Raw genomic sequence first — 15,112 nt, 5'->3', positions numbered from 1 at the left:
CTTAAATTTCTTTAAATATCTGATCTATTGTTATATGTGGCACCTGTCAATCGTCCCCACTGAAGGCCTGAACCTGATGTTCAGACCTTTCTGATTTCATATCTCCTTACTCAGATCTCTTTGCTCTGACCTCTACGTCAATGTTCTCCATGCGAGACCCTCATCAGTCTCCTGGAACCCAGACTCCGGGACGGTCTTTGCCTGAGTGGCGTTCTATGCAATGTGACGTGTCCACCCACGACTCCTGAAGAGACTATGGAGGTCGTGAAAGTTACCTGGAGGCTCTTGAGAGGACTGTGGAAGAGTCAGAAGGTTCGTGTGGACCACTGAATCCAGCTCAGGCCGTGCAGATTCTTTTTTGTTTTTTCCTTTTTTTAACAGTCAGATAAAGCATCACAACAACATTCCACAGGTGTTTGATGACATCACGGGTCTAACCTGACAGCCTGTGGTGTCGTGTCAAAGTAGACGTTCCTGTTGTACTGAGCGTCCGACACGAAGACGGCAGCCAGTTCCAAATCCTGAAACACATCAAAGCAGCATCGATGATCCAAAGACTCCTGGCTCAGTCCCCAGGTGGACTCTGTGCAGAACACACGAGGTCAGGAGGTCCAAACCCGCTCACTTGCACAGGGTCCACCTGGGGAATTAAGGCCCTTGCTCAAGGGCACCTTGGTGAGTTTCCCAGTCTGATCAGGGAGCTGAACCTCCAGACCTCCACCGGCCCAAAAACACTTTGACACCACTGAGCCGCACAGCAGCCAAGCTGTGGTGCACTGTGGGCAGAGGTGGGACGAATTCACTATCGTGTCATGATTCAGCAAGTCCCAAGTCAAGTCCCAAGTCATAATGACCACCAGCTTGCAAACTGACTTGAGGCTTGCAGATTCATGACTTCGTGTCACCTCTGATTGTGGGTAATTTGAGTTTGAAAATATGTTGTTAAGTTCAGACCATAAAAAAGATCATTTTTATTGATTTATGTTTAAGCTTTGATGAGGGCATTGGGGGCGGGGCCTATCAGCCTCGCACATGCGCACTTAAGAACTTTATAATCCACTGAAATTAAACTTTAGCAAATATTGAGATCAAGGAAAGGAAACAAGGACGCAAGGAAGCAGGACAGGGCATCAATGGAAACCCGATCCAAACGGAACCAGAGTCCTGTCAAACAAAATCTCGGTCCAAACGGAACCAGACCAGGTGTCAAACAAAAGTTTTTTTGTTTTTTTGGGGGGGGTTTTCACCTCTTTGCTTCTGCTTCGGTTCTCCGGGTTTGGACCTCCCGAACCGTCCGGACCTTTTGGGGGTTTCTCCGCCTCAGACATGCTCTGAAACAGCAAAACAAGAGTCCAAAAAACAACAAAAAAACTTTACCCAGAACTTTTTCCCAGAGACGGAAAAAAGTCACCGAACTGTTCCGAAACGGTTCGGAGGATCCGGTTTCTTATGTGATCTGAAGAAACCCGTCCAGACTGATTTCAACACGTGACCCTCATTTGCGCTGACGATCCGCTTTCCGCTCCATCAGGAGTCTGATCCGGATTCGAGCCGACAGCAGCGGCGGCGCCGTGTGGCCTTCACGGACCGTGGGAAACGTGTGTGACGGTGACGTGGTAAAGCAGGGGCGTGTCTGCTGGGAGCGGTTTGAAGTGGCGCACGTCTTATTACATTGACCACTAATCCACAATATATATTTGATTTTACTTTAATGTTTCCTGACTGCAGGTGTTTTTATTTACGTTACTCATTTCAAAAAGTCATATTTCAGACTAACAGGGTGATATAACCACGCCCCCCTTTTTAGGTGCTCTGTTGTAATGTTTTCTTCAGTAACTTAATAGTCTCATGCTTACATTTTTATGGTGATTAAAAAAATTGTAGCTAAAAAAAAGTTTGCAATGAGATTATGATTTTTTGTATGTTTTTAAGGTTTGTGTGCCTGTTGCTTTAAATGGAAAGGATCTGCTGTTGGCCACGCCCCCTTCCCCACTGGGAGCACGTGAAAATCTGTGATCTTTCATGAAAAGTCTCAACTTAGTTTAAGGCGAAGGGCACGCCCATTCAACGCCTGGTCAGGTGAAAGACACGCCCACTCAACACCTGGTCAAGTGAAGGACACGCCCACTCAACACCTGGTCAGGTGAAGGACACGCCTACATAAGACCTGGCTGGCAGTTTCTTTCAGGATATGGGTTTTGTTGCCACAGACCCTAATGGGCACCATGTGGGATTCTTGGGAACCAGATTAGTTGTAGTAGTTGGATGAGTCCAAAAACCAGCAAAGTTTCAAACCAGATCTTCAGTGATGGACAGAAAATTCTCAGCGTGCCGGGTTTTGGTGAATTTCATTACAATCACTAACATTTTATTTTTTTGCAGCCGACTTTGTGTCCAAAAAGTATTTTATGGTAAAATGGTAAAGTCAAACGGAGCAGCACATAGGCAACAGCAATCAGGAGGGAGGAAGAAACCTCAAGCAGACCAGACGCAGGGGGGCGACCCACTGCTTCAACCAAACTAACACTAACAAAAACCATTGTCGTGACAGTCGGCGAGGGAGGAGTGGGAGAACGTTCACATGGAGGCGAATCAAACGTCTTCAGTGGAGCTGCTTTCCAGGATCGGCTGCATCCTCAAACAGGGTTCGATACCCGGCTGCTCACCGACGATGTCACCTCAGAGAAAGAGAGCAGAATCAAGCAGCCAGAACCCACAGAACACAAAATAGTTTCTCGGCAGTAAACTAAGACACAGACAGGAAACTCATGTCATCATCTCCTTTGTCATCAGTTCTTCGCACGCCAAGCGCAGGCCTTTGCTAATGGGGCGACGCTCACCGGCCACTTTATTAGGTACACCTGTTTAGTTGTTTGCTAACACAAACAGCTAACCCTAACCCTGATGACATCATGTCAACATGGGCCAACATCTCTGAGGAGTGTGTCCCACAACATGTTGAATCTATGCCACCAAGAATTAAGGCCATTCTGAAGGCAAAATGGGGACCAACCCAGTACAAACAAGGTGGACCTAATAAAGTGGCCTGGTGATCATGCTGACCTGCCCACAGTGGACCACTCACCTCAACTTTGAAAATTAGCTTGACTTTGATGTTCTGGTGATGCAACAGTATACGTTGCTGCTCGTGGTACACTGAGTTTTGTTTGTTCTGATTTTTATTATTTATTTTCTTTTGGGAAAAGCTTTAATAAAAAATATGATGTCTAAAGTGGCCAATGAGTACATTTTGTTTTTCTTTAACAATGCTTCTAAACTGAAACTGAAGATATCTGAAGAAACGAGACTGAACTTTGACCTCAGATTTTCAAAAGACATTACTGTATCCAGGTTACTCAAATCCCGGTCCTGTAGGTACACCGCAAAGTTTAATTTATTAACATCCTCACTAAATCAACAGCACGCTGCAGTCGTTACATCGATTAGCAGCTTTTAACCAAAACCAGAATGGTTTTACTTTCACATCATTTTTACTCAAACTTGCAACCAACACCCCAAAACCCACCACCAAAATTAACCAAACACCCCCAAAAATCACCACCAAAATAAACCAAACACCCCAAAAACCACCACCAAAATGACCAAAAACCACCACCAAAATTAACCAAAAAACCACCACCAAAATGACCAAAAACCACCACCAAAATTAACCAAAAAACCACCACCAAAATGAACCAAACACCCCAAAAACCACCACCAAAATGACCAAACATCCCAAAAACTACCACCAAAATAAACCAAACACCACAAAAAGACCAAAAACCACCACCAAAATTAACCAAAAAACCACCACCAAAATGACCAAAAACCACCACCAAAATTAACCAAACACCCCAAAAACCACCACCAAAATGACCAAACATCCCAAAAACTACCACCAAAATAAACCAAACACCACAAAAAGACCAAAAACCACCACCAAAATGACCAAAAACCACCACCAAAATTAACCAAACACCCCAAAAACCACCACCAAAATGACCAAAAACCACCACCAAAATAAACCAAACACCCCAAAAACCACCACCAAAATGACCAAAAACCACCACCAAAATTAACCAAAAAACCACCACCAAAATGACCAAAAACCACCACCAAAATTAACCAAAAAACCACCACCAAAATGAACCAAACACCCCAAAAACCACCACCAAAATGACCAAAAACCACCACCAAAATAAACCAAACACCCCAAAAACCACCACCAAAATGACCAAAAACCACCACCAAAATTAACCAAAAAACCACCACCAAAATGACCAAAAACCACCACCAAAATTAACCAAAAAACCACCACCAAAATGAACCAAACACCCCAAAAACCACCACCAAAATGACCAAACATCCCAAAAACTACCACCAAAATAAACCAAACACCACAAAAAGACCAAAAACCACCACCAAAATGACCAAAAACCACCACCAAAATTAACCAAAAAACCACCACCAAAATGACCAAAAACCACCACCAAAATTAACCAAACACCCCAAAAACCACCACCAAAATGACCAAACATCCCAAAAACTACCACCAAAATAAACCAAACACCACAAAAAGACCAAAAACCACCACCAAAATGACCAAAAACCACCACCAAAATTAACCAAACACCCCAAAAAATCACCACCAAAATAAACCAAACACCCCAAAAACCACCACCAAAATGACCAAAAACCACCACCAAAATTAACCAAAAAACCACCACCAAAATGAACCAAACACCCCAAAAACCACCACCAAAATGACCAAACATCCCAAAAACTACCACCAAAATAAACCAAACACCACAAAAAGACCAAAAACCACCACCAAAATGACCAAAAACCACCACCAAAATTAACCAAAAACCACCACCAAAATGACCAAAAACCACCACCAAAATTAACCAAACACCCCAAAAACCACCACCAAAATGACCAAACATCCCAAAAACTACCACCAAAATAAACCAAACACCACAAAAAGACCAAAAACCACCACCAAAATGACCAAAAACCACCACCAAAATTAACCAAACACCCCAAAAACCACCACCAAAATGACCAAAAACCACCACCAAAATAAACCAAACACCCCAAAAACCACCACCAAAATGACCAAAAACCACCACCAAAATTAACCAAAAAACCACCACCAAAATGACCAAAAACCACCACCAAAATTAACCAAAAAACCACCACCAAAATGAACCAAACACCCCAAAAACCACCACCAAAATGACCAAAAACCACCACCAAAATAAACCAAACACCCCAAAAACCACCACCAAAATGACCAAAAACCACCACCAAAATTAACCAAAAAACCACCACCAAAATGACCAAAAACCACCACCAAAATTAACCAAAAAACCACCACCAAAATGAACCAAACACCCCAAAAACCACCACCAAAATGACCAAACATCCCAAAAACTACCACCAAAATAAACCAAACACCACAAAAAGACCAAAAACCACCACCAAAATGACCAAAAACCACCACCAAAATTAACCAAAAAACCACCACCAAAATGACCAAAAACCACCACCAAAATTAACCAAACACCCCAAAAACCACCACCAAAATGACCAAACATCCCAAAAACTACCACCAAAATAAACCAAACACCACAAAAAGACCAAAAACCACCACCAAAATGACCAAAAACCACCACCAAAATTAACCAAAAACCACCACCAAAATGACCAAAAACCACCACCAAAATTAACCAAACACCCCAAAAACCACCACCAAAATGACCAAACATCCCAAAAACTACCACCAAAATAAACCAAACACCACAAAAAGACCAAAAACCACCACCAAAATGACCAAAAACCACCACCAAAATTAACCAAAAACCACCACCAAAATGACCAAAAACCACCACCAAAATTAACCAAACACCCCAAAAACCACCACCAAAATGACCAAAAACCACCACCAAAATTAACCAAACACCCCAAAAACCACCACCAAAATTAACCAAAAAACCACCACCAAAATGAACCAAACACCCCAAAAACCACCACCAAAATGACCAAACATCCCAAAAACCACCACCAAAATAAACCAAACACCCCAAAAACCACCACCAAAATGACCAAACATCCCAAAAACCACCACCAAAATGACCAAACACCCCAAAAACCACCACCAAAATGACCAAACACCCCAAAAACCACCACCAAAATGACCAAACATCCCAAAAACCACCACCAAAATAAACCAAACACCCCAAAAACCACCACCAAAATGACCAAACACCCCAAAAACCACCACCAAAATGACCAAACATCCCAAAAACCACCACCAAAATAAACCAAACACCCCAAAAACCACCACCAAAATGAACCAAACACCCCAAAAACCACCACCAAAATGACCAAACATCCCAAAAACTACCACCAAAATAAACCAAACACCACAAAAAGACCAAAAACCACCACCAAAATGACCAAAAACCACCACCAAAATTAACCAAAAACCACCACCAAAATGACCAAAAACCACCACCAAAATTAACCAAACACCCCAAAAACCACCACCAAAATGACCAAAAACCACCACCAAAATTAACCAAACACCCCAAAAACCACCACCAAAATTAACCAAAAAACCACCACCAAAATGAACCAAACACCCCAAAAACCACCACCAAAATGACCAAACATCCCAAAAACCACCACCAAAATAAACCAAACACCACAAAAACCACCACCAAAATGACCAAAAACCATCACCAAAATTAACCAAACACCCCAAAAACCACCACCAAAATTAACCAAAAAACCACCACCAAAATGAACCAAACACCCCAAAAACCACCACCAAAATGACCAAACATCCCAAAAACCACCACCAAAATAAACCAAACACCACAAAAAGACCAAAAACCACCACCAAAATGACCAAAAACCACCACCAAGATTAACCAAACACCCCAAAACCCACCACCAAAATTAACCAAAAACCACCACCAAAATGACCAAAAACCACCACCAAAATTAACCAAACACCCCAAAACCCACCACCAAAATTAACCAAACACCCCAAAACCCACCACCAAAATTAACCAAACACCCCAAAACCCACCACCAAAATTAACCAAAAACCACCACCAAAATGACCAAAAACCACCACCAAAATTAACCAAACACCCCCAAAAATCACCACCAAAATAAACCAAACACCCCAAAAACCACCACCAAGATTAACCAAAATGACCAAAAACCACCACCAAAATTAACCAAAATCCACCACCAAAATAAACCAAACACCCCAAAAACCACCACCAAAATGACCAAAAACCACCACCAAAATGAACCAAAAAACCACCACCAAAATGAACCAAACACCCCAAAAACCACCACCAAAATGACCAAACATCCCAAAAATCCACCACCAAAATGACCAAAAACCACCACCAAAATTAACCAAAAAACCACCACCAAAATGACCAAAAACCACCACCAAAATTAACCAAAAAACCACCACCAAAATGAACCAAACACCCCAAAAACCACCACCAAAATGACCAAACATCCCAAAAACCACCACCAAAATAAACCAAACACCACAAAAAGACCAAAACCACCACCAAAATGGCCAAAAACCACCACCAAAATTAACCAAAAACCACCACCAAAATGACCAAAAACCACCACCAAAATTAACCAAAAAACCACCACCAAAATGAACCAAACACCCCAAAAACCACCACCAAAATGACCAAACATCCCAAAACCACCACCAAAATAAACCAAACACCACAAAAAGACCAAAACCCACCACCAAAATGGCCAAAAACCACCACCAAAATTAACCAAAAACCACCACCAAAATGACCAAAAACCACCACCAAAATTAACCCAACACCCCAAAACCCACCACCAAAATTAACCAAAAACCACCACCAAAATTAACCAAACACCCCAAAAACCACCACCAAAATTAACCAAACACCCCAAAAACCACCACCAAAATTAACCAAAATGACCAAAAACCACCACCAAAATTAACCCAACACCCCAAAACCCACCACCAAAATTAACCAAAAACCACCACCAAAATTAACCAAACACCCCAAAAACCACCACCAAAATTAACCAAACACCCCAAAAACCACCACCAAAATTAACCAAAATGACCAAAAACCACCACCAAAATGACCAAAAAACCACCAACACCAGAATTCCCAAAGACACACCACCACCAACACCAGAATCTCGACACACCACCACCAACACCAGAATCTCGACACACCACCACCAACACCAGAATCCCCAAACACACACACACACCACCAATACCAGAAACAGATATTTATTCATTCATTTCAAACATGTTCTGCCATTAGCAAAGTTGACTATTTTTACAATAGCTACATCTTCACATTGTTTTGTTTGAAAAGGAGTAGGCAGAAGTATAAACTTTCATTATTTGGCTGCAATGCTCTGATTGGCTGATTACCGGTCAGATAACCGGTCTGCAACATGTATTTTCGTTACAAACCAGGAAGCTAAAAACACAATTAGATAACCAAGTTGGACATGAATGTATTCCATAAATATCTAAACAGCATCAGAAAAAAACTGAAAGTTTACCAGCTAACGACTGGACCATCAGTTAAGATAGTGGAGGTGAAGAAAGCGAACAAGCTCCAACACTGTCAGCAGCACATTCAGGCAATACTACAAGTTTGTGTGTTCATATGCCATATAATAAACGCTTGCTCAGTTAATAATCCTTTAATATTATCCAACCCCATTTCTACAATACATCTTTATACAAATAATGAATGTTTATGAGTTCAGTGGAACAAATATTTAATGAGGTGAAAGCTGGAACAAACCATTCAACAAGACAATTGAAAGAATGGAAAAACATTCATTATTTGTTTTATATAAGGGCAAAAAGAGATCCTTGTCATTTGATATTTTATTAATATATAAACAACAGAAAAGAGCCTTAGATTTTGGTGCTCCTCACTGATGTTTAACAGTCCAACACAAACTTTAAACAAGAGTCCAGAAGTGTTCTCGGTAGTCCGTGATGCCATGCACAGATTTGCGTACAGACTGCCGCCTGCTTTCCTCACTGCTGTGAAAAATCACATCAGAAATTTGTCCAACTCTTCATCCTAACAGCGCTTCATGCCTCCAGACAGTTCACGGCGTGGTGGATTTGTTTTTTCTGTTAGATGAATTAGCAGCGTCACTTAGCTCCTTCAGATCGTTGTCCACCAGCAAAACAAACTCCGCCCCCTGTAGTGTGAGCATGCGCGGTTGTCAGGGTGTGCAAAAACACATTTCATATTTCACCAACATGGCACACTAAAAATGAGCTACTGCACAGTCAATGAAACACAACGGCAAATGGTACGAATAATCCATGTCATGTGACATACAACCCACCAATCAAATGACAAGGATTCACTCAGCCATTATATAAAACACTTTTCTATAACACAAAAACAACATCACCACCAGAATCCCAAACAAGATTTTATGAACAGCCTAAAGGACAACACCAAGCGAAATTCAACCCATTAAATCTTTGTTTTTGCTCAAAGAAACGAACATCTGATTCCCGGATAGGGAGAGTCAGAGGAGCCTGGGCTGGTTTGGGTTGGGTCTGACTGAGGAATAGGCTCCGATGTGCATGAGGAGATTGGGTTCCACGCTGTGAGACTGCTCTCCGGGGGTCGTCCTCGCTATATGGTACAGGACGATGTCTTTGGCATTACCTGGAGAGCAGAAGGAGCCGTCCAGGTACTGGGCCACTCTGACGGATGTGTTACCGGGGAACAGCATTGCTTGTGTGCAGCACTCGGTGGCCGGGGAGACTGCGTAAAACTGTGGTGAAAGTCTACGGATCTCTAGAAGATAGTGTCGGCCTACGAGCTCTGCGACGGACATGATGTACAGTGTGAAAAAAATCAGGTGGCGGCCAGACAGCGTGAAGGAGAAGGAGCACGGGTTGATGTATGGAAAGGTGAGGAGGAGAGCAGTGGCTCCGACCAGCCCGAGTCCGACCCACTCCAGAATGCGGTACGGCTCGGGGTTCCAGTAGCGCTGAAGTCTTTCAGGGTGGAACAGTTTGATGTAAAGAGTGTGGCGGGCAAACTGACGGGAGAGCAAATTGTTGACCACAGCAAAGAAGCCGTGTCGAGGCACAGCATCATCCTCCAGTACCAGCATGTTTTTGGGCTTCACCAGCTCCCATCCTTTACGGAGGCAGAAGACGTAGTCCCTCTTCTCCCTCTCGAAGATGTTGACCAGCTCCCTGTTCTTCAGTTCCTCCTCACGCGAACGCCGTATCACACGAAAGTGTCCCTCCAGCAGCTTGGCGTCCTCGTTTTGCAGCGGACGGCTTTCCACGTCACAGACGAGCACCTCTGCACAGCGTTGCTTCTCACCACAGTTGCCTAAGAGGACGCTAAGCTGCTGCATCACCTGGAGCAGGTAGTGGTAGTCTGTGGCCTCGCTGCGCCTGGTGGTTACCACGGTGACCAGCAGCTCAGGATTCTGAGTGATGTCAGTGAACCCGACAGAGGCCGCTGTGGTGGAAGCGCTCTGCCAGAAGCGTAGCGCATCCTGGCCGCGGCTGAGGCTCTGCTGCAGGGCGTCTTCACTCATGGAGTCCAGGTACTTGGACCTGTCGAAGAAGTATGAGTAAAGCAGCCGATGGCAGCAGTGAGGAAGAACCACACCGAACGTGACGATGGACAGAACCAGGGCTTGGGTGACGGTGCTGGACCATCGCAGGCAGCCGCACGCTTTCTGTCGCGGCATCAGTAAAACAGCCTTCAGATGGAGACACGTTACTCAGGAGGTCAGAAACACCAAATGCTTCCCGGCACCAACGACTTAGCTGAGAGAGTTGATCCTGGTTAGCAGTTTTGGCTCTGCTGTCTGTGGAAAGAGAAAAGTTTTCTTTCACTCATCATATTGAACATAATTTGTTGCAGTAATGTGTTGTATTTACTGATAGCATTAAACTGTATTCATTTTATTTATTGTGCCATATTAATATTTCTGTTTTCTGGTCCATTGTGCTCAGTGTATTTTTGTTAATTTGTTGTGGATTTTTTTTTCTGTATTTCCAGACTTCTTTCATGTGTTAATATGTCTTGATGCTTCCTGCAAATCAAATTTTAGTTGGGACAGAAACAAGCTGAAGTTGACCCACACAGCTGGAAGACCGTAAACCAACATTCAAACCAGACCTGCAGCTGCATTCATTCATTTTCTAAACCCGCTTACTACAACCAAGGGTCAGAGCGGGTTGGAGCCTATCCCAGCTGTCACAGGGTGTGAGGCGGGGTTCACCCTGGACGGGACGCCAGTCTGTCGCAGGGACACATACAGACAAACAAACAAATTCAACTTAAAGTTTCCACTTCTCCTAACCTGCATGTCTATGGAGGTGGGAGGAAGCCGCCGCCCGCCGTTTGAAACGCCGGGGCCGCCGCCTGCCATCTGAAATGTCCAGAGAAACTCACCACATGGACTAAATGTGGTGTCTGATGTTCCCTCACAGTGTCAGTGATCCTCTTCATCTGAGTCTCACTAAGTTACCGTTCATTGGACACAAAGTCATTCCAGCAGGACCCAAAGATCCTCCACAGAGACCTGGGTCCAAAGACATCCAGTCCTCACCTTCTGTCAAACCCAGACACTCCAATTTATTTCATTTATATCATGCCAAATCACAACAAAGTTGCCTCAAGGTGTGTCACACAAGTAAGGTCTAACCTTACCAACCCCCAGAGCAAGAACACAGGTGACAGTGGTGAGGAAAAACTCCCTCTGATGATTTGAAGAAGAAACGTCAAGCAGACCAGACTCAAAGGGGCGACCCTCTACTTGGGCCATTTGAACAATTAGTTTTTACAAAGTTTAACAAAAAAGAATATAATAAAAGATGAATTTGATGAGAAGTCAATGCAGGCATCCAGTCACAGGCAGGGGTCATGCATCATGATATTCAGTGGGCCCGTCCCCGCGGCAGAGTCCGTTCCATGTCCATTTCAGAAATTATACAGTCGTCACATCCAGCAAGACGTCATCCGCATCTTGGACAGAGAGAAAAAAAAGCAGAATCAGTCAGCCAGAAAAACTACACCTAAGGTAAAATTCATCAGCATTAAGCAACAGGAAAGCAGATGAAATGGGCCAGTACATAGGGTTTAATTAAGTCAGACAAGTAGGGAGTAGCGCTGGGTTGAAAAGATCGATTTGACGATTTTTAATCTATTCCCATTTTATTCCCCACAGATCGATTCATAGATCCAAAGATTGATATATATATATATATATATATATATATATATATATATATATATGTCTTTCGACATCTGGTAAGGATGCTCCAAGGTTCTGCTACTAACCTATAAAATTGTTCACAGACTGGCACCACCCTACCTAGCTGACCTAATTAAACCCTATGTACCGGCCCGGGCTTTATGTTCTCAGGATGCAGGCCTACTTTGTGTCCCTAAGGTGAATAAGTCGTCTGCGGGTCACAGAGCTTTCTCTTATTGTGCCCCTGTTCTGTGGAATGATCTCCCTGTATCAATAAAACAGTCAGATTCTGTGGAGACTTTCAAGTCCAGACTTAAAACACACTTATTTTCCCTTTCATATGGCTAGCATACTGGTATAGTTTTGTTTTACACTTTTTACTGTTTTAATTCATTTATTAGTAAATGGAGCGTGCCGCGGCCTCAACTTTACCTAAATTCTCGGTCTTTTAGTGAAGCTTAGGGCTAGTGGCCGGCGATCACCTTAATATTTCTTCTGTTTTTCTTGTTGTTTAATGCTGACAAATTATACAGTATTTCTTGTCTTTCTGATGCCTGATTCTGTTTTCTCTCCGTTTAAGGTGCAGCTCCATCCAGAGATGAAACACACAAACAACGGATACACACGAGGTCACATGTTCAGTGAGACATCTTCACCAGGGTCAGAAGTCAATCACACAGGTTGTAGTCTGTAGATAATGACAGAGACACAAAGGTTACATTCATTTTTTTCCTCTAAGTTCATATATGCTAACATAAAACTGATGAAAAAAATAATATATTAGATAACTTTGGTTTGAAGAGGCAATTTTCTCTGGACGTCATTCTGACAGCAACAAAACCTAAATTATATAACAATAAAATCATCAATAACCAAAGAAAACATTATAACTTTATCTTCTTCTACTTCCTTATATAACCATAATACTCTGTACTTTGTTGTGTGTTGAGGTATCATGAAATAAAACGTACTTTGTTTGATGTATGCGTGTATCTGTGAGACTGCACGAGTATGACAATACTGCAGTATTTATAGGGATTAGTTTCTGTGCCCGAAGCTGTCAGGCGACACACAAAAACCAGCGCCTCCAGTGGTCGGCCGAAGAACTGCAGGTTTTCACAATTCAGCGTTTGTTTCTTTTTTTTTTTTTTAGCACCAGCGGTCTGACCAAGTTTAGACCTGTTCTAAGCCCGTTTTAGACCTAAGTTCGTTTGAAAGTCAGTAGATCCTGAAACGTAACACGATTACAAACAGTTCTGTTTGGTTGTAAATGTATGTTGTTTATTTCAAAGACATTTTTTCATTACTACTTTTTTTACATTACGCCCGTTTGAATTATTTTTTCTGTGTTGACAAAAGCAGCAACGTTTGTGTGTTTACGTTAAAGTAAGTCAGTAATTCGGAGTTTGACATTTTTAACTCACCTTCAGTCAAAATGTTTTGGTGATTCTTCTTCTACGGCTGCCAGCAGCGCCGCTTCTTCTTCTTCGTGTTTAATGGCGGTTGGCAACCAGCTTCTATGGAGCATTACCGCCACCAACTGGACTGCAGTGTTGGTCAGGAGCCCCCAAACCCAAACCATCTGTCTCCCTGCAGCTGACTGGACAGTACTTGTCTGTCTGTGCTGTTGATACTTTGGACACTGTAGAAGAACATGTTCCACAGTCTCTTGATTGTCACCACAGTCGCAGGTTCCGTCAGCATGTTTATTCATCTTGAGCTGTTCAGTCCTGTGTGACCAAACCTCAGAACACATCCTCCTCTCTTTTGTTTCTGTACGTGCACCTTCCCCTGCCAACAGTTCGTCGAACACCATAAAAGTGACGATGTCTGCAGCCCCGCAGCCTCCCTTCTCATTCGTCTCATGGCGCTCTTGTGCCACACTCTCACGAGCGCCACTAGCTTAGCTTATGCCAAGCTAAAAGTGGACGTTCTCGTTATGGCCGAACAACTGTCCAGTTTCTGGGTATTCTGTGTCAGTGCGCGCCCGCGGCCGCAAAAAGTAGTTCCTAGATACTTGTGATATAATCCTGTGAGATAATGAGTATATCTCATCTAAATCAATTCTAAAATTTACCAGTAATACAATTTTAAAGACAACTGAAGTTTTAAGAGTGGCCGTAATAAATATTTAAGAAACTTAAAATTTATGAGCATTGTAAACATCTGGGACAAAGAGACACATTCTGTGTGTTTGATTGATTTATTCAGTTACATTGTTACATTACATAATTCAAAATTTCATTATTATTGCCAAAGATAGCGCAATAAAGCCAAAAGGCTTATTTCCATTGCAGTCCTCTAAAACCTAAATTGAGACACGGCACAGCCGGCAAACATAGTACAAGATATAACACACTGATATAAAAAAGAGACATAGCATAAATATCACAGAAACATAAATACATGAGATAAAACACTAGAATAAAAGAAAATAATAAATGAATAATAAATAATAAATAAGATGAGACTTATACACCAAGCTGACCTGAAACGATGAGACTTATACCCCAAGCTGACCTGAAACGATGACATTTATACCCAAAGCTGACCTGAAACGATGAGACTTATACCCAAAGCTGACCTGAAACGATGACATTTATACCCCAAGCTGACCTGAAACGATGAGACTTATACCCCAAGCTGACCTGAAACGATGAGACTTATACCCCAAGCTGACCTGAAACGATGACATTTATACCCCAAGCTGACCTGAAACGATGAGACTTATACCCAAAGCTGACCTGAAACGATGACATTTATACCCCAAGCTGACCTGAAACGATGAGACTTATACCCC

The 15,112-nt window shown here is 42.7% G+C and overlaps 2 protein-coding genes across 6 annotated transcripts in view; both read right to left on the bottom strand.

The window, feature by feature from the left end:
• Positions 1-1,648, bottom strand: part of tpcn3 (two pore segment channel 3) — a 49,328-nt gene extending 47,680 nt beyond the window's left edge. For all 3 annotated transcript variants that reach the window (XM_034189266.1, XM_034189268.1, XM_034189267.1), the window contains exons 1-2: positions 1,248-1,648; positions 439-521 (exon numbers count right to left, since the gene is read on the bottom strand). In XM_034189266.1, coding sequence (XP_034045157.1) covers positions 439-521; positions 1,248-1,328 — 164 coding nt within the window. In that variant the 5' untranslated portion in view covers positions 1,329-1,648. The remainder of the gene's footprint in view (positions 1-438; positions 522-1,247) is intronic.
• Positions 1,649-8,359: 6,711 nt separating this feature from the next.
• Positions 8,360-13,801, bottom strand: pgap4 (post-GPI attachment to proteins GalNAc transferase 4). 3 transcript variants are annotated; one of them, XM_034189271.1, is made up of 3 exons: positions 13,737-13,795; positions 12,969-13,000; positions 8,360-10,920 (listed from the first exon to the last, which is right to left on the bottom strand). In XM_034189271.1, the coding sequence occupies exon 3, from the start codon at positions 10,798-10,800 to the stop codon at positions 9,610-9,612; it is 1,191 nt and encodes a 396-aa protein (XP_034045162.1). In that variant the 5' UTR covers positions 10,801-10,920; positions 12,969-13,000; positions 13,737-13,795; the 3' UTR covers positions 8,360-9,609. The 3 variants fall into 3 exon arrangements, with proteins under 3 accessions (XP_034045162.1, XP_034045161.1, XP_034045163.1); XM_034189270.1 differs by having other exon boundaries at positions 12,939-13,000; positions 13,737-13,774; XM_034189272.1 differs by lacking the exon at positions 12,969-13,000 and having other exon boundaries at positions 13,737-13,801.
• Between the last annotated feature and the right edge of the window lie 1,311 nt (positions 13,802-15,112).

This window comes from Thalassophryne amazonica, chromosome 15, assembly GCF_902500255.1.
Source record: "Thalassophryne amazonica chromosome 15, fThaAma1.1, whole genome shotgun sequence".
NCBI lineage: Eukaryota > Metazoa > Chordata > Actinopteri > Batrachoidiformes > Batrachoididae > Thalassophryne > Thalassophryne amazonica.
This window is presented reverse-complemented; position numbering and strand designations above follow the sequence as displayed.

Bases quoted from the DNA above. Each gene is read 5' to 3' on its own strand.
- pgap4 (XM_034189272.1), bottom strand. From the start codon at position 10,800: ATGCCGCGACAGAAAGCGTGCGGCTGCCTGCGATGGTCCAGCACCGTC.